We start from the raw sequence: 18,340 nt of genomic DNA, 5'->3' as shown, positions 1-18,340 counted from the left end.
ATAGGTACGTAGGCAAGCACTTACCAAGATAAATGGCATGTATTCTAGAGATGGAAGACAAACAAGACAGGACCGTGTTGGCATATATGTATTTGGCATGATACGATATACTAAACGCCGTGCGGATATAATGTACACGAATGCTATTTAAACCGCCCTTTGAGCTATCCTCCCCAATCATGACCCTGTCCATATCCATGTCCATGATTTTATATACGTGATGGTATACATATCAAGGTTTTAGACGAATCTTCCCATATCCAAATTGGTAGTAAGTAGTACATATCGATATTGCACAGTAGTACTTTTCAAATATCCCATCTCCCACTCCGAGCAAAGCTGGCGCCTTACTCGGCAACCCAGACAGCAGCCATACCCATACCGGTGCCGATACACATACTCGTCACCCCCACCTTCTGGCCGCGGCGCCTGAGCTCGTACAGCAGGGTGCTCACCTGGCGGGCGCCGGTGCAGCCGAGCGGGTGGCCGAAGGCGATGGCGCCGCCCTTGGGGTTGATCTTCTCCTTGGGGATGCCGAGCTCGTTGGCGCACCACAGGCACTGGGAGGCGAAGGCCTCGTTGATCTCGAAGATGTCGACGTCGTCCTTGGTCAGGCCGCCCGCCAGCTCGAACGCCTTGGGGATCGCCTTCCAGGGCCCGATGCCCATGAGCAGCGGCTTGACGCCCACGATGCTGGCTGCCACGTACTTGCCCAGGATGGTCTGGCCCAGGCGCTCCGCCGTCGATCGCTTCATGAGCAGCACGGCGGCGGCGCCGTCGGAGATCTGCGACGCGTTGCCCGCGTGGATCGACCCGTTCTCCGCGAACGCGGGTCGGATCTTGGCGAGCGACTCCGCGGTGATGCCGGGGCGCACGCCGTCGTCCTTGGACACTGTGATGGTCTTGGTCTCGCCACTCTTGGGATCGGTAAATTGCACCGTTAGGGGGTGGATCTCCTCGTCGAAGAGGCCCGCCTGCTGGGCCTTGAGCGCCTTCTGGTATGAGGAGGCAGCGAAGGCATCCTGGTCGGTACGCTTGATGTTGCGGTCGCGGGCCATGTCCTCGGATAGGACGCCCATAGGGACCTTGCAGTTGGCGGCTTCGGGGTGCGACTCGAGAAGCTCGGAAAACTCGGTTACGGCGTTAGGGCTATTTCCGTTTCTTGTTAGCGGAAGGGATTCGGCGAATCAGGAGAGCGGTACGGGAATAGAGAGGAAAGGGGGGCGGAGTAGGAAAAGCGACTCACCCGTATTGTAAGCTCATGCTCTCAACACCAGCACCGATACCAACCTCGATCATACCAGCGCGGATCTGGTTGGCAACGTCGACGCAGGCTTGTAAGCCCGAAGAGCACTGGCGGTTGAGTGTGCGGACAGCGGTGCTCTCGGGGAAACCGGCGACAAGAGCGGCAGCACGCATCTCGGTGGCGCCGCCACCGGGAGCTAGGACCTCGCCGACGCAGACATCTTCAACGAGCGCCGGGTCGATCTTGGAGCGCTCTAAGAGACCCTTTAGCGCACCCGCCATTAGGTCAGCCGCCTGCGTGTCCTTGAACCCGCCCTTGCCACCCTTCGTGAAGGCCGTTCGGAGACATGCTGTTACCACAATCTATATTCGCCCGGTATTATTAGCTCCTGTTTATGTGGTATTTTGGCCGTGTTGGAACGTCTGGATTGGAACTCACGTCGTCTGGGCTCTTCTGAAGAATCTTCTCCCGCGCGGATTTGGAGCCAGAGATCTGGCCGGAGATTTGTGTTAATCGGTCGATTGCTGTTGTTGTTTCGTTCTGTCAGCTCTTATTCCCGCCACCGAATCTGTTGGTGCTGAGACAAGTACTCACCACCCATTGTGGCTGTTTCTCTCCTTTTCAGCTCCTAATTCGGTGATAATGGTATTAAGATGATGGTAATATGGCGAGTTGATATATGTTATTTTATTGTAGTATTATAGGAAGAGAAGTTGGAAGGTTCGTAGAGTTTATGATTACAATAAGAAGGAATAGGTATGTAATCCGATATGCTACATCGGGCATGCTTAAGCTGAGTTACCTCGGATGCATGGGTCTTGCTGCGCTTGTAGATATCCGGTACCAGTCGAACGTTCCAAATGCGCTAACCATTCACACTGATGTCAGTAGGGCCCACTATAAACCGGCCGAGGCACATGTCGGAAGCTCTTGCTTTCCTTTTTAGCGTTGTATTTTCGATAGCATCCCTCATTCACATGCCAACCCGCCCCAGACTTTTCTCCGATTTTTCCAACTAGATTAGAGCGAACTTCCCCAACTCTCTAGCCGCAATTGTTGAAGGCCTCTGCGACCAATGTGACGTACTCATTTGTCTTACATACCTTTTCACAATATCCGTATGGCTGAAATCATCGTGGGCATGGACGATCTTGGTTGCCGAGCTCAACGGATCTAGACACAATGCCGGCTAGGTCGAGGCACATGTCTTAGCGGGATACTAAGGTAGCTAAAGAGTTTGAAACTGCTTTGGTAACTCGAGGAGAATCTCGTGAAATTATGAGACTGGAATGAAAATAGCTTCAATATTGTTATGCGCTCACTGCATTGTCACATTTCCGTGCGCCACTTCATCACTGTGCATTTGATCCATCCCTTGCATGACCACCAACCCAATAAACCACCAACATTGGCAAAAGCAATTATGATACGCTCGACTACTATTATAACTGACAGCACATAAAAGACTTCACTCCAAGTAAACTGTCAAAGATCTCCAAGTAGCAAATTCATCCAAGATGAGATATAGCATTATAAATACCAAGTTCATATCTACATGCAATTCATCAATAACTATGACCATGATTACTCCAATAATCAATCCTATGCATCGTCTATGCCCCATTTTCGAGGTATCATCTGTAGGTATTCATCCGCTGTCGTGAGATCTCGATCTTCGAATAGTTTTAAAAAGATTATGGCCATGAGCTATATGTATAAAAATATGTACGAGCATTTTGCCGACATCCTAGGTGCTTCAAGCGAAAGATTCCCTTGTGTTAACTCTGTCGATATCGTACGGGTTGCCCTCGTAAGTATTACTTCTCGTCTGGGCGAGACTGTGATGGCCGCTGGTGGCCCACGAATTCGTGCGTCTGCGTACCCTGATGGATTCCGTCTGTATCCCGGCCTCAGACTCCCCGGTACTTGCCGTTCTTTCTTCCGTCTTCTCTTCTTGTTCTTCGGAATCTTCGCGCCCGGAGCTGGCCTGCGCGTCTTGCAGCTTCTCCATGAAGGCGGCCGACTTGGCCGCGTATTTGCAGTTCTTGCGGATGGCCGGGCCGAACTTGTAGAAGAGGAAGGGGAACGGAACGCAGGCGAGCGCTAGGAACGCGGGTATCGACGACGCCCAGTGGATGCCGAGGTTGGCGTACATGTAACTCGTGAACAAGGGGAAAGCGGCACCGAATAGCGAACGGAGGACGGAGTTGGCGGCGAGGACGGAGGCGGCGAAAATGGTGTAGGAGTCGATAAGGTAATTCATGACGCTTAGGAAGACGAGAACCATTCCGAAACCGAACGGAACGCCGGCCGCGATACTAGCCATCCAATGTATCGACGGAGAGTTGGTCCACGCGAACCAGAAAAGCCCGATAGGCAGGAACGCGGACGCGACCAATGTCGGCACAAGTCGAGCTTCCGGAGGGGCAAAACCGCCGTGCGCTTCCTGGACCCTGATATACCTCTTGTTGTCGGGAAACGTGTACGCGATCGCGAATATCATGCCGACCAAGATTCCTAAGAAAGCAAGGCCACCTATTCCAGCACTCCATCCTCGGTTTTGTTGGTATACGATAGGGAAGGCGGCGAACAGCATGTACAAGGTTCCGTATATAATCGCCTAGGAATTGTTAATTAGAATGTCTGAAGGCCAATCTCATGGTATGTATCCCGCTACTTACCATGTAGAGCGACATAAGGAAAACGATAGGCTCTCTAAAGAGCAGGATCCAAGGCCTCGAAAGAGCCACCTTAAACGAATCGCTTAAAGACACACGTCCCTGATCGCGGTCGATGATGCTCAGGTAATGCTTCCCCGTCATCTGCGACAGCTTGGCGGCGCGTCGGCGCAGCAGCACCGGCGCGTACGTCTCAGGCACGAGGAAAGCGCCCGCAATCCACAGGGCGCCCGAGAAGGCGGCCAGGAAGCCCATGACCCAGCGCCACCCGGCGCCGATACCCAGGAAGCCGCCGATGATGGGCCCGAGGACGGGGCCCAGGAAGGGGGCGGCGGCGAAGACGGCCATGGCCTGGCCGCGCTCGGAGGCGGGGAACATGTCGGCGATGACGCCGCCGGCGTTGGTCAGGGGGGAGGAGCCGAAGGCGCCGGCGAAGAAGCGCAGGACGAGCAGGGTCTCGACGTTGCGGGCGCCGGCGCAGCCGGCGTTGAACGCGGTGAGCGCGCCGTAGGTGACGAAGAAGAGGACCTGGCGGCCGAAGAGCTCCGACAGCGGCGCCCAGAGGAGCGGGCCGACGGCGAAGCCGACGACGAAGAGCGAGACGCCCAGGATGGCGACCTCGCTGCTGATGCGGAAGGCGGCGATGATCTCGGCGACGCCGCCCGAGTAGGCGGAGGAGACGAGGGCGACGGCGAGGGTGGCGACGGCGACGACGATGGTGATGGACCAGCGCGTGAACGCGCTGAAGTTCATCGGGTTACGAGGGTCGTCGGGGATCCATTTCACCAGATACGGGTCGCTCTCTGTTCCGGAACCGTCGTACTTGTAGTTTTTTACCTCGGGGGTGATGCCGGCCTGGTCGACGACCAAGCGCCAGCGAGGCAAGGTCACGCTCATCTTTTCCCCTCTCTCACTATCCAGATCGGTATTAATTTTTTTTGGCGATCCCAAAAAACAACAACTAAGACCAAAAACTAAAAAGTTGTCGGATATGGCCGCTTTGTTGATCGTATACCTAGGCGGAAGCTGTCTAGCAACCGTTGGAATGAAAGCTTAGGTGCGAAAGAAAGCAATTTTTATGATGTCTGGGCAGAGCAGGTATTTCATTTATGAGTCAGTAGGATTGGACTATATTGAGAGCATAAACATTATGCGGCTCAAACTTGAGTAATTATGATGGAATGGGACCGCGATCCAAGTCGGATGAACGCGAATACATGGTGAAGATTACTAGCTAAGTACCTACATAGTGTAAGCGGATACAGCTCGGATGGTCGGTTGTGTCGAGTAGAGCATTCCAAATACCCCATAGCTGTATAATAGCGTCGAAGTCGTTTTGCGTTAGGCTTGTGTAGCGGACGAGGTTTTTTTTTTATTTTATTTTAATTTTCTTTTCTGATAACACCTACCGGATCGGGAACAGTCCGTCCTGGCTCTTTATGAAAACAGCCCTGTTATGCAGTTTGTATCGTCGGTGGGGACAAAGAATACGCGGCGGGTCAGTCTCAGATGATGGTGTAGACGGACATAAAAGCTCTATCTCCAGCTTATAAATCTACTGATCTTCTAAGATGATCCGCTAACAAGATATAACCCGAAAAGGAATCGTCAGTGTATTTATAACCAAGATCTGATGGTCAACGGGTTATACCTAGATCCAGATCCGTCATCCTGGATGAGTTAACTAGGGGTCAGTTGCGTCTAGTATGACGATTCTGCATGGCGAATTCTGCACGTGGTTTCGGTGTTATTAGAATATTATTCAATTTGGAATTGTCGTGGTAAAACCTCCTGTTCCATTAAGCTGTTCTATTTCGAACTCTACATTATTACTCATATTCCAGAGCCCATGTATTACTTCTTCAGTTGTCGATCGGGCTAATTCAATACCGTCTCAGCCCGATGCTCCGATGACAATACGGCCGTAGGTCCGCATCTAAACACAAACCGCCGAGAAATATGAGTGCCACGGACTCATTATTAAAATACTCAGGGTTAAGAACCTCCTTATACCTAGCCATTACAACTAGAGCCTCCCAAGTAAACCATCACCAGCACTGGGTATCCATTATGAGCTGATATATTCCCATTACGGGTTCATTCTGCATATCGCTAAGTTCGTCCCCTCAAGACGGCAGTACATTAATTCCTCATAATCAATCACTTATATGCCCTCGGCCGAACTGGCTGTCTTCTGGTTCGAACGCACATTGAATTATTTAATGTGCATTCAAGCACTTTACATATACCCGACAATGCCGATATTTTAATTTGATTTGGCAGAGGTAGATTTAAGTAACTCTACCACCATCTCGTACTCACTTCTTTTCCAGTAAGGTACAGTTTTCAACTCTTTCACAGCCCGTGACAACGGTGTCTAGCCGCTGTGGTCTTTAGACCCGAAGCCGGCGCCTTTTTCGAGCAATAGCTTGATAATTGCCTTGCGCCTGTTCGCGGCAGCTAACGATAGCGGTGTTTGGCCATTGTGATCTTTAGACTCGAAATCAGCACCTTTTTCGAGTAAAAGCTTAACTACTGCTTCGTTATCGAATTTGGCAGCCCATGATAGCGGTGTTTTGCCACTGTTATCTTTAGACTCGATGTCGGCGCCTTTTTCGAGTAATAGCTTGACTACTGCCTCCCGCCCTTTCTCGGCAGCCCATGATAACGGTGTTTGGCCAAGGCAATCTTTAAACTCGATGTCGGCGCCTTTTTCGAGTAATAGCTTGACTACTGCCTCGTGCCCGTTCGCGGCAGCCCATGATAGCGTTTGGTCGTAGCTATTCCTCAACTTGGTGTCGAGCTCGATTGAACTGAGGAGGAAAGCAAGGGGTAGTGCCTCATCGTAATGCTCTATGAGATGAGCAAGGATACTTTTTCGTCGTGAAAAAATGAAGTCGCGTCCAAAGCCGATTCGTTCGTGCCCCTCCTGGTCATACCGCTCACACAAGTCGTGAAATGGGGACGTTGGGGGCAAAGTGTCCGCCTGGGCTTGTAAAAACACCTGGACGGCTTCACTACTGTTGGTAGCCAGCGCTGCAAAAATTGGTGTTCCGTAACGTTCATCTTCTATTTTAAAGCAGGCTAGTTTGGAAGGGTGACTTCTGAGGAGATTTTCCATATTATGCTCCGCCAGTATATATAAAAGACTCGCAGTTGGAGTGTGTCGGCGTATTTGATTTCTTTCAAATAGGTTGTCGAGCTTAACCCAGTCAGCAACATGGAATGTCTGAAGAAAATCAGTCTGGCTGACCCCGCTCCCTTCTGCTGCATCTGCGTGATGGAGAACGTTTCGTGTGGCATACTCTAAGAACGGAAATGCTTTATCCACTGATTGACGGAGACGCGCAGCTTGTTGGGATGATGCTTTCGGAAGTGAATCGTTGATGTCCACATAGCTAGAGATGTCGATGCTCATGTAATTGAGACAACACTGCTTTAATCGCTCGTGGCTTCTTCCTCGGAACTGTCCTCCGAGGTCAGACCAAATTTCCTTCAACTCATTTTCTTTAAATAGAAAATCCCTCACTGACTCGTGAATGAATTGAACCGTCGGAGTCTCGGACTTGGTGGTTTCGGCCAGCCCTTTAGAGGAATTGAGTACAAACCTCTGGATATCATCTGCTGTAATCTCGTCGTGATCCCACGCAGACAAAGCTTCAGATTCGATACCAGAAAGGATAGCATAGTATAACTGCTCCGGCTTTAACGGTTGCTTTGCGAAGAGGACCCACTGAATGCACAGTAGTAATTCGCCTTTGTTGTGGCGATCGCGTGTCAAAATATCACGAAACAGCTCGTGCAGGTCCCCAGGGATGTCCTGGAGTCTTCTTCGAAGCCCATGGATACGGCCACTGTCATGTTCCTTGTTCAGGATCTGGACCACTAGGACAACCCACATGAAGACCCCTGCTGCCTTTTCTTTGAGATCCGTGCGAATCTGTTCAGCAAGCTTACTGTGTCCAATCTTCAGCTCACTGTCTAGATAGTTGGCTATATCCTGGCTATGCCCTTCTTGTCCTTCGAGAACTAGGCTGAGTCCTTTTCTGATTGTGATATAAGGATAGTGCCTGCTTGAAAAGCACACTTGGAGTCTAATACCAGTTGACATGGCCAGTTCGCCCACGTGCTCGAAGAAGGTGACCATGTCCCGGATCTGATGTTCGTCACATTCGTCTAGTGCATCGATGAAACACACCAGAGAGGACTCTGCGAGACCCTGCACGGCTTGTTCGAAGAGTGTTTTTAGTGCCTCGACACTCCATTCGTGGCGTCCGCCGTTCCACGTTGCTAACCCAAGAGAATCAAAGACGTCCCGAAGTCCTGGAAACGGTTCAAGAAGCTGCAATAACAGTGACCGATACATCCCAGTTGTAGACTTTTCCAGACAATCTCCTCGCGCGTTAAAGAAGAAAGAGATGATGATTTTGTCTTTCATTTTTCTCCGGGCGTTAGCAAATATGAACTTCATCAACGTTGACTTTCCGGCACCAGGTTTCCCTTTGATCCACAAAAAGCCGTGATGTTCACCGAGCTTGCTAAGATCAAGCCAATCGATATATTCGGACTTTTTCAGCAACCATTTGCATGTCTTGGCGTGTGCACTCTTGATAGTCATTTGGCGAGCATCGATTTGGTCAAATCTCAATGAGTCCAGTAGCACCTGTTTCTGCGCTTCACTTAGCGACAGCCTCATATCTCTTGTAGGCTTCTTGGGTACTGTATCTGTCATCCTCTGGAGTGCGGCGGAAACCTTCTCGTACTCAATGTCGTCCAATCCCCTGAAACGACACATTTCCATATGGTTTTGCCCAATATGCTCGGTTATCTCAATGGCTGGAACATTAAGGTAAGATGACATATCCTCTACAACCTAAGTAATGGTCAGCAAGATATCGAATGAAAATATATGCTATTAAACATACCTTCCGGCCACCGAGACTCTGGACGCCAAACTGTTCTTGAAAGGAGTGTATGATCCAATTTCGCTCTTGAGCCATGGTTCCAAATTCGTCTCTGAGTTCCTTAAGCCGTTCCGCAGACGGCAAGAGGGTGTCGACAATTTGCTGGTTTACAGAAAACCCGACGGCTTTGAATATATTCTCGGCAATATGCTGGAGAAATCCGCGGGGGTCAGCGCCGGCGTGTGGAGTGCCGAAAAACATGACACCGATTGTGGACTTGAATATGTTGCGAAGGTGAGTCTGAAACATATGGTAACCTTTCGATCGCCGAAGCATCTCCTTAACGACGATCCCTCCGAGGCTATGCACTACAAATAACACTGGTCTCTGCGGCTCTACTCGACGTTTAGACTCTAGGGCAACTAGAAGATCCCCCGCGATATCGTAGACCGTGTTTCTGCTCACAGGAGGTCCAGTACGGTGTCTGATGTGGGTATCGTAGCCGTATGTCAAGACACGCGCATTCGGGATTGTCTTTGGAACCAAGTCTCGTGGCCAATAGACAGCAGGGAGGGTGTTCCTCTTAGCGTGGCGGGAGCTCGAGAAGGGATTGAGTTTTCGAATTTTTGGAGGAGGCTCGACATACTCGTCAGCTGTGCCGTCGTCGCGGGGTTTGGCATTCCCTTTCTTGGAGGTCCATGTGCGCTCAGGGTGGCCAGTAAATCCATGGATAAACACGATGCTTTTTTAGTCAGTAAATCGTATGGGGTTACTAAAAGGAACAAGAAGGAACTCACTCGAGGGACGGTTGGGTAGGTTCAAAGAGGACTGTTAGTCCAGTCTCAGGAACAGCCCCGCGCCAATATTGCTCCTCCGGCTCGTTCATCGTATCGAATAAGACCTAAGGAACTCGGGAGTTTTGTTGCTAGTCGAGCTCCGGCCGAGGCACGGTAATTATTGAATATCTAAATGGATTGGAAATTTTAGGTAGGAAATGGGTTGAATAAAACGCAAGGAAAAAGTATTCAGCCTAACGAGGCGGAGTGGAAGGCAGAGTGTAGCACAGCATCACAGCCATGCCAATTGTCAATGGATTACCTTGCATTTTCATATGGAATCTATCGGATAGGATGGGCTTATGATGCAAGCGATACTCAGCGTAGTGGTTAGGTAGGTACTCGGTCAGATACTCATATGCACTTGGACTCTATTACTGACATATGTCACTTTGTAAGGTTACTTTCAGCAGAATCCAACCAGAATAAGATTTCCGGGATAAAATACATTAACATTGCAACAAAAGGAGCGCACTCGTGTCAAGGTTATGTCGAAATAAAGCGACAATCCAGGGTCGCGGCTCCAGGCGGGGAGGCGGCACGTCGACGGACCGCACCGGCCTACTGCGGGGACGAGCTACAGGGGCTTCAATGGGTAAAACATCTCCAGTGGAAATCGGGTACTTACCCTATGAATAGGTACCTGGAATGTATCGGCTTACAGCGACTTCAGCTTACGAACGGAAATTCACCCGCCTGTTTTATGATAGGCATTTTTATCAATAGTCGAGACCTATCGCGGAAGTGATATGACCTCGGAGGGGTCCGATTCAGGGGCTGATGACTAAGCTGGTTCATCTGAGCAAATCTAGATATACCTTCTGTTGTTTTACGATGGCAGGAATCAACGCGGAAATAGTGTTGTGTAGCATTAGTAAGTGCCTATACATGGATCATAGATCGAATCGAAGGCGTCGCATGGCTACGCAGGTCTATCGGTATGCTGCGGTTTGGTTGCTAATGGTACAGAATCATGCAGGCTGATTGAAATAGTAGAAGTAAGCCCAGCGGGTAACGTCCGGCTTTTGAGCGATTGGTGAGCAACTATACGTTCATTAGGCGGTTGTACGCCTATCAAATCAACGCTCGTTTAAATATTGACGTCGTGGAACCATGCTGGAGTTACAGTAAAGACTCAAGTAAGACACCGCATGCCATTACTACCTAGGCTATGGCTGTAGCATCAATTCAAGTTCAATATCCGACTATAAAGGATGCTGGGCTGTACGAGGAGTGGTGGTTGGCCGGCGTATATATCGTCTCCTTTTTATCTTTGCTGTACTATCGCTACTACAGTTGATACCACTACTTCGTTCAGGTGGAAGCCATGTCACTCCTAACAGATCTTATAGATTCGATTGGACCCCTGAAGATCTTCTTTCTTCTTGTCCTTGCCTGGTATGTAACTTCGGCGGTCTACTCGTGGTACCGCCTTCGACATGTGCCCGGTCCGTTCCTGGCCTCATTCTCGTATCTGTGGCTAGCTGTTTATGCTTTGAGCGGCAAGCAACTTGAGATTATCGACTATATCGGTAAGAAATACGGTTCGCTCATCCGGCTCGGCCCCAACGTGCTCTTATCGGATGACCCAGAGGTCATAAAGTCCCTGTCAAGCGCGAAGAGCAAGTACAAGAAGTCGACATGGTACCTTGGGAGTCGCTTCAACCCATATCATCCGACTATGTTCATAACGCTGGATCCGGTAGCCCACGACAAGACCAAGTCCCAGGTCTGGCCTGGGTATAGCGGTCGCGACAATCCCAATTACGAGTCTGACATTGATTCTCAAATTACCAATTTCATCGACATCATTCGGAAGCGATACATCACAACAACCGGCGCAGGGGGATATCGCCCCTTTGACCTGGCTCAAGCTGTCTCGTATTTCACCATAGATGTTATTTCCAAGTTGTCAACAGGGCAAGAGTTTGGATGCTTAGAAACCGAATCGGATCGACATGGATTCATACAAGCCACGCATAAACAGCTGCTATTGATAGCCATCGCGCAAGAGGTGCCCTTGATCCGGGATATCGCGTACTCTACACTTGGTCTGAAAATTTGGGGACCTAAGGAAACAGATCAAAAAGGACTAGGAAAAATCATGCAGTAAGTCGGCTGAATCTTCCAGATTATATGATCCGCAGCTTTCTACGTATTTGTGTTGAACCGTACTTGCAGCATAGCAAATGAAGCCGTGCGAAAGAGGTTCGAACCGGATGCGGATAAGGATGAGAAAGCTGTGCTGGTAAGTCATCAATAGCAATGCGATAATCTCTCTTTCCTATATGATTGAAGTACATAGGTACATGGCTGACATTTGCCCCCACGGAAGGCCTCGTTTATTAGACATGGTCTCACACAGGCTCAATGTGAAGTAGAGTCCATCTTCATGTTCGTAGCCGGCTCTGACACAACCGCTTCCGCGATCCGGGCCACGCTACTACACATTTTATCGACACCACGGGTATACCAGTGTTTAAAGGATGAGATAAAATCAGCTGTTGAGGAGGGAAGGGTGTCGCGCCCCATCACGCAGGCGGAGGCTAGAGAGTTGCCGTACCTCCAAGTAAGTGAGACCTTCTCCAGCTCGCCCAGCCTCTAGTCTACCTAAGTGTAGACACAGCGTCACGCCCCATAAGCTAACGAGGTGAATTAACAGGGTGTCATCTACGAAGGCTTACGAATACGTCCGGTAACGACTAGTATGATAGCCAAGGAGGTACCTCGCGAGGGCGACACGATCAACGGTAAGTTCATCCCGGGAGGCATGATAGTCGGTTCGAATTTCCAGTCGCTCCTGCGCTCGAAGGCCTTGTTCGGCGAAGACGCCGATGTCTTCCGACCGGAGCGATACCTAGAACTCGACCAGAAAGCCTGCGCCGAAATGGAGCGGAACGTTGAGCTCAGTTTCGGCTATGGCCGATGGATGTGCGCCGGGAAGCCTATTGCGCTTATGGAGCTGAATAAGATTTTCTTCGAGGTGCGTGTTTAACCCCATTCGTTTAGTCCCAGCCCCTATTCTATTTAGAGTATGGCTTACTTGCGATGTAGTTGCTACGAAACTTCGACTTTCAACTCGTAAACCCTCAGAAACCGATGACTACTGCCAGCTATGGTCTTTATATCGATAAAGGACTGCTGGTGAGAGTCACGGAGTCAGATATTGATCATTGATTCAGCGCGCCGTTCAACTCTTGCTTTAATGCTGCGTGATTGATGAGTGATGGGTGATACATGTATGGTATTACGATTACTATTGATTTGAGGGGTTGTTGACTGAATAATTTGAAGGCCTGGCCTATTATCACCAGTTCTGGGTGCATTGATGCAGTTGTATGTGAAACGTGATAGCTCATCTTATGCAGTCTTATGATGGGATTTCGAGTTACCCCAATTCTGTGCCTACCCTTTAGGTACACTTACATGGTACACTTACGCCGTCCTCCCCCCCTTCTTACGACTTGGCTAGTTCAACCCCGGACTATCCCCCGCAAATATGAAAATGATCGACGTTGATGATGTAGCTGATGCCGTGGGCTCCCCCAGGGCTCCCCCAGGGCTCCCCCAGGGCTCCCTGGATTTCCCCTCAATTCGCAGTGCCCCGATCTTGCGAGTTTCCTAATCTCCATGACAACATTCTTTATTATAGGTAGAATATCACCAGACTGAAGTTTGTCAAATATCATACGTGCAGCCTCGTGATAGTCCAAGTCGTGTTGCTCCAAGAATGGCTGTCTTCCTATATCTAACCACTATTGTGGTTGGCATCCTTTCCGCACTTCTATACACCCCTCTCAAGCGTCAGGCCACAATTATAGGACTTCTGCGACCACTGAACTCATGGGAGAATATCCACGGTATCGAGAACCGCGTGATCAGGGACACTGTAGCTTGTGAGGACCTACATTACCATGAACCGTCTGATATGCTATACTCGGCATGCATGGGTGATATGGAAAAAGCAGCCGGTTGGTTTCCGGGGTATGCCAGCCCAATTAAATATTCGATTGGAACCGATTATTAATGTAACCCAAATACAGATCTGGCACGTTAGATCATCCCGAAAACCCTAGTTTGGGGACGCTGGTGGTAATTGACCCAAAGGTAAGTCCTTAAGATGCTCGTTATCCTTCATGAGCAAGCATTTCCCACCATGCCAGGCGGTTTACTTACGTTCTCTAGACTATGAAGACGAAGAAGCTTTCCCTAGAGAATTTTCCAGCAACGGCGTTCGTGACCCACGGAATTAGCATATACAGCCATCCTTCGGACCACAATACTGTTTTCATATTCGCCGTAAATCATCATCCAAACCCACTCCAGACCTCAGCTTCGCCGGAGCAGCCCAAGGCAGCCTCGCGCATTGAGTTGTTCACGCATGCTGTTGGAAGCGATACAGCAACGCACCTACGCTCTATCTCGCACCCTCTGATTAGGACACCTAATGACCTGCTCGCGTTATCCGAAAAGGAGTTCCTCGTGACTAACTGCCACCACTACCGCGATGGGTTGATGCGCTTGGTGGAGGATATAAGCCACATACCGTGGACTGATCTCGTGCACGTGAGCATCGATGATCACGACGTCACTGCCACAGTCAGCCTCAACTCGATCGGAACTAACAACGGCTTGGGCTGGGGTCCGAACGGGCAGATTCTCATCGGGGACGCTACCGGCGGAAATCTTTATTTCGCAGGATTGGAGGCGGAAAATAAGACCGTGTCGATTTCCCATCATGTACCGGTAGACAGCGTCGTCGATAACCCCAGCTTCTTCTCGGATCCGTACAGCCAGTTTGACGGCAAGGACTATAGCGGGTATCTTCTACCCGGCATTGGGCGTCCGATCGATTTCGGGACAAACTACAAGGACCCTACGGGACAAGCCCCTATTCCAAGCATTGTCTGGTACGTGCCAGTAAATGCGGGTAGGAAAGAGGGAGAGGGCGGCGATAAGCAGGCGCGACTCGTCTTCTCAGATGATGGTAGCTCCTTGAGAGGCGTGACGACGGCAGTGATCGTCGCTATTGATCCGGCAACCAATGACGGCAAAAGAGAAGGATGGCTATTTCTGACGGGAGTTGTAGCGCCAAATATGCTAGCTACAAAGATCGATTTCGCTACTACTTTGTAATAATGTGTTGGGTATCGGCTGGTTTGACGACGGGTCTTCGTGAAATATCTAGCATGGGTACCTAGGTACGAAGGTTCCGGCCAAAAATTTGGACTATGTGCTGATGGGCCAAATGGGCTAAAACCGTGTAAATCGAAGAGTTTTACACTGTGTGGCGTCCTTTTTTAGTGGCTTTACTACTTAAAACCACTGCTTAAACTGTAGTGGCTGTCCCCTAAAATATAATGATTAGATCACTATTAGGTCTGAGCTTAGCTTGAAATTAATATAGTGTTAATATATTATTTATTTCATTTCGCATTAAGTAAAGGGATGTGGCCCATGGTCTAAATTTTTGGCTAGAACCACTTAGCCTTAAAAATTACGGCTCAGAGCCTTTGTTTATTACGCCTTAATAAAAATGAAATAATTGCGAAGGTGCAAACTATATTCAGTTTTATTGGTTATTTCGATTGTTGGGACTACGCCACGTAGTCCTAACGGACAAAGCCACAACTTGTGTGGCTTGTGCCACTTGGGGTAGATTACCTTAATCCACCCCACCGTATCCATAGCTTTAATCTTAACTAGGTAATAAGTACATTACAACCAATCAATTAAACACCCCAACCTATTCTACATAACGCGCAATTCCTAAGTGATACTAACATTGATGGCAAGTATTTTAATTCTTTTAAATTGTGTATTTTTTTAACTATTAATTTTAAACCCGTAATTTAACCCAGCATAGTTATAAAGCTTTAAAAGACCTTTCGAACGGATCTAATAAATGTATACAACGATTAAATTCATTATAGTTATAATAGGTAGAAAGATTTGAAGAAGGCGTGGTTGGCACTAGGACTTGAAATTAAAGTGAAGTAATAGATGATTACAAGGCTCAGCAGCGCCAAGACGCTCTATCTCGATGGGGCGTTGCAATCGAAGTTACACAGACCATATCAATTCGTTGAACCGCAATTCCCTGGCCACTGCTAATTCAAACAGCGTTTCCAGTTGATAATCCATTGAAAATCTCGAAACCCTAGCTAATTTGGTACTTAATGTTCTAGGGGAATCCCTCTCCAGCCTCCCGAGATTGAACCTTGGCGCGATTGACCCCGCAACCTGATAATTGCTTTCGGAATATGGTCTCTGCTAGCTTATTGAAGCGGTGCCAAGGGGGTAACGGTTTTTATGTCACCTGCCTCCTGTAGCCGCTTTTGCTCTGTTTGAAGCGGGGATATCCCCCCTATCCCAAAAGTTACGTGTTTGATAATTTCTGAGTTGACGATAGCTGTGTAGAACTCATAATGGATTCACCGTTTTTGATGCAACATGCCATTTATCGACGCCGTCCTCTCACCCCAGGCGTTGGCCAATTTCGCGTTCTAATCCTCCACCCTATCACAGCGAATCCTCCTGACACCAACCTTCGAGGAACTCTCCTTGTGTCAACTCTTGAACATGAGAGGAACAACTTTGAAGCATTGTCGTATGTCTGGGGCAGTCCAGACTTGCCTACGACCACCATTTTGATTGATGACATCCCATTTGAAATCACCACACACTTGGCCGCTTTCCTCCACCACCTTCGGCTGGTTGACGAGTACGTGCGCGTCTGGGTAGATAGAATTTGCATCAATCAGAATGATTACGACGAAAAATCAGACCAGGTCGCACTTATGGCCGATATCTACCAGTCATGCAGCCTTGTTAATGTTTGGCTGCCGCGCCCAACGGAAACAACAAGGCCTCGCGATAGGAATACGGCTAACTTGGGAGGTCTGCTGTCTTTACTTATCGGCGAGCATTTCCATGACATTCCAGGGTTCAGAGTAAACCAAACTACCGGAAAACAAACCTTTGAGGAAACGGAGGATTTCTGTGCTCTCTGGGATGATTTTCTTTTGCTGGCAGAGAGCCCTTGGTGGACCAGAGGGTGGACTGTGCAAGAAGCCTTTTTACCGCCGACGGTTCGATTTCTTCATAATGCTGCAGACCCTTGCGATCTGCCACTCATCCATCATGCGATAGGGCGGACGAGTTATTTTAGCGATACTCGGCCGCCCTGCTGCGCAGAAGCTCTTGATATCTTCCCACAGGAAAAGTATAAAGCCGTATGGGATTTCTTTCACCATATTCGAAAGTTGTCACATCGTCGTGATCTTTACTTGAAAACACGTTCTGCAGATGGAAGAGATTACTTTTATATCGTTGTTTCTACGTTCGCCGCACGTCAATGCCAACAAGGCAGGGACCGTATCTACTCACTTTGGAGCGCAGCCGGAAAGTTTTACAAGAGTCACATACCCAATTATAAGATTCCCGAAGAGGAAGTCTTCAGCTCAGTTTTCAAAGGCATGTTGCGTGAGTCGCGGAGCCATCTTAATATTATCTTCAGCTCTGGGATGGATTTTCGCGTGTTTCAGGGGTTGAATTTTGGCCCTAGCGCAAAAGGAGCCAACCAAAAGCCTACCTGGGTTCCCGACTTTTCTCAAAGCTGGAGCGAACGGACTGTGGAAGCAAACTTGGATAGACTTGCTATTTCAAGAATGTATCGAGCATCGGGCTGGTCAAGGGGCCGAGCCAAAATAAAAGGGAATGAACTTCGCTTAAAAGGTTTCCTAGCAGATCGGATTCAAATAGTTGGTCCAGTAATGATAGACCCTTATGACTCTACATCCGCAAAGACGACGTTGTCACAGTGGAAGGTTATGATACAGAAATGGGGCGCTACTCAGAAGCTAGATGCCCAAACTTGCTACAGACAACTAACCGCAACAATCTGTGGAGAGGTATGTGGTGAGTATGTAACGGATAAACAACAGACACTCTTGAAGCGCAGGTTTATCCTATCCGAGATGGGTAAGACAAACATAGTCAGGTTGTTGATCGAGCTTGCGTTTCAGCAAATGGCCTGGATGGAACATTGGCGACCGTTCCGACTAGAGGAAGATTGCCCAAAGCAGGACGAGTTAGATGGCTTCTTTGAGAGCGGAGATTTGTACCGCCTAACCCATGAAGCCTATCGTAACGCTGTAGTGGCTTCTTTATTCCACCGAGCTCTTTACTTGACGGATAATGGACGAATGGGTCTCTGTGTGCCACAGGCAACGGCGGGAGATGAGATATGGGGTGTGTATGGGTCTAAGGTGCCGTTCACTTTCAGGCCGTTGAAAAGCGCAGGCGGATCTATGAGGTATCACATGATTGGAGATTGCTATTTGTATGGCGCTATGATGGGAATGCTCGTTCAAAGCGCTGTTGAGATTAGGTTGGTGTAGTCGTTACGGATAGCCCTCTGCACATGCTCCATGTATCAATCTGGTCAGTATTATAAAAATAACTGTGAGGCTTTAGCTAGTTTACTTATGACTCACCACAATTTTCCGAACGTCAGCAACGAACAGCTTATCTAGACCCTTTAGGCATGAGGTAAAACGGCGATCGTATTACTACCTATGCTTTAAATGATCCCTTCATCTCTGAAACTGAGACTATGATATGTTTTCTAGATTCCCGGCGTTTTTGTTCCTCGATGGCGCCATTCTGTAGCCC

General features: G+C 49.0%; 6 protein-coding genes across 6 annotated transcripts; 3 read left to right on the top strand and 3 right to left on the bottom strand.

The window, feature by feature from the left end:
* Nucleotides 1-45: 45 nt before the first annotated feature.
* F4807DRAFT_297849 (peroxisomal 3-keto-acyl-CoA thiolase) lies at nucleotides 46-2,597 on the bottom strand. The gene is made up of 4 exons (XM_047994902.1): nucleotides 1,841-2,597; nucleotides 1,685-1,770; nucleotides 1,247-1,608; nucleotides 46-1,149 (listed from the first exon to the last, which is right to left on the bottom strand). Exons 1-4 carry the CDS (start codon nucleotides 1,845-1,847, stop codon nucleotides 348-350), a joined length of 1,257 nt encoding a protein of 418 aa, XP_047849533.1. The 5' UTR covers nucleotides 1,848-2,597; the 3' UTR covers nucleotides 46-347.
* Nucleotides 2,598-3,002: 405 nt separating this feature from the next.
* Nucleotides 3,003-4,821, bottom strand: F4807DRAFT_454267 (MFS general substrate transporter; the record flags this gene model as incomplete). Its single annotated transcript, XM_048000555.1, has 2 exons — nucleotides 3,003-3,866; nucleotides 3,928-4,821. 2 exons carry the CDS (start codon nucleotides 4,819-4,821, stop codon nucleotides 3,003-3,005), a joined length of 1,758 nt encoding a protein of 585 aa, XP_047849532.1.
* An 890-nt stretch (nucleotides 4,822-5,711) lies between these two features.
* On the bottom strand, nucleotides 5,712-10,141 carry F4807DRAFT_444749 (uncharacterized protein). The gene is made up of 4 exons (XM_047999688.1): nucleotides 9,626-10,141; nucleotides 8,850-9,570; nucleotides 6,407-8,797; nucleotides 5,712-6,307 (listed from the first exon to the last, which is right to left on the bottom strand). Exons 1-4 carry the CDS (start codon nucleotides 9,712-9,714, stop codon nucleotides 6,302-6,304), a joined length of 3,207 nt encoding a protein of 1,068 aa, XP_047849531.1. The 5' UTR covers nucleotides 9,715-10,141; the 3' UTR covers nucleotides 5,712-6,301.
* Nucleotides 10,142-10,820: 679 nt separating this feature from the next.
* On the top strand, nucleotides 10,821-13,062 carry F4807DRAFT_444740 (cytochrome P450). The gene is made up of 6 exons (XM_047999687.1): nucleotides 10,821-11,773; nucleotides 11,846-11,912; nucleotides 12,000-12,233; nucleotides 12,327-12,647; nucleotides 12,719-12,903; nucleotides 12,959-13,062. The coding sequence occupies exons 1-5, from the start codon at nucleotides 10,992-10,994 to the stop codon at nucleotides 12,839-12,841; spliced, it is 1,527 nt and encodes a 508-aa protein (XP_047849530.1). The 5' UTR covers nucleotides 10,821-10,991; the 3' UTR covers nucleotides 12,842-12,903; nucleotides 12,959-13,062.
* A 139-nt stretch (nucleotides 13,063-13,201) lies between these two features.
* On the top strand, nucleotides 13,202-15,088 carry F4807DRAFT_444736 (calcium-dependent phosphotriesterase). The gene is made up of 3 exons (XM_047999686.1): nucleotides 13,202-13,648; nucleotides 13,708-13,771; nucleotides 13,850-15,088. Exons 1-3 carry the CDS (start codon nucleotides 13,395-13,397, stop codon nucleotides 14,798-14,800), a joined length of 1,269 nt encoding a protein of 422 aa, XP_047849529.1. The 5' UTR covers nucleotides 13,202-13,394; the 3' UTR covers nucleotides 14,801-15,088.
* Nucleotides 15,089-15,795: 707 nt separating this feature from the next.
* F4807DRAFT_444735 (heterokaryon incompatibility protein-domain-containing protein) lies at nucleotides 15,796-18,227 on the top strand. Its single transcript, XM_047999685.1, has one exon. It carries the CDS (start codon nucleotides 16,093-16,095, stop codon nucleotides 18,064-18,066), a length of 1,974 nt encoding a protein of 657 aa, XP_047849528.1. The 5' UTR covers nucleotides 15,796-16,092; the 3' UTR covers nucleotides 18,067-18,227.
* The last annotated feature ends 113 nt before the right edge of the window (nucleotides 18,228-18,340 follow it).

This window comes from Annulohypoxylon truncatum, assembly GCF_022578515.1.
Source record: "Annulohypoxylon truncatum strain CBS 140777 unplaced genomic scaffold F4807scaffold_48, whole genome shotgun sequence".
Taxonomy (NCBI): Eukaryota; Fungi; Ascomycota; class Sordariomycetes; order Xylariales; family Hypoxylaceae; genus Annulohypoxylon; species Annulohypoxylon truncatum.
Note: the sequence above shows the minus strand (reverse complement) of the source record. Positions and strands in the feature narration are given on the sequence as shown.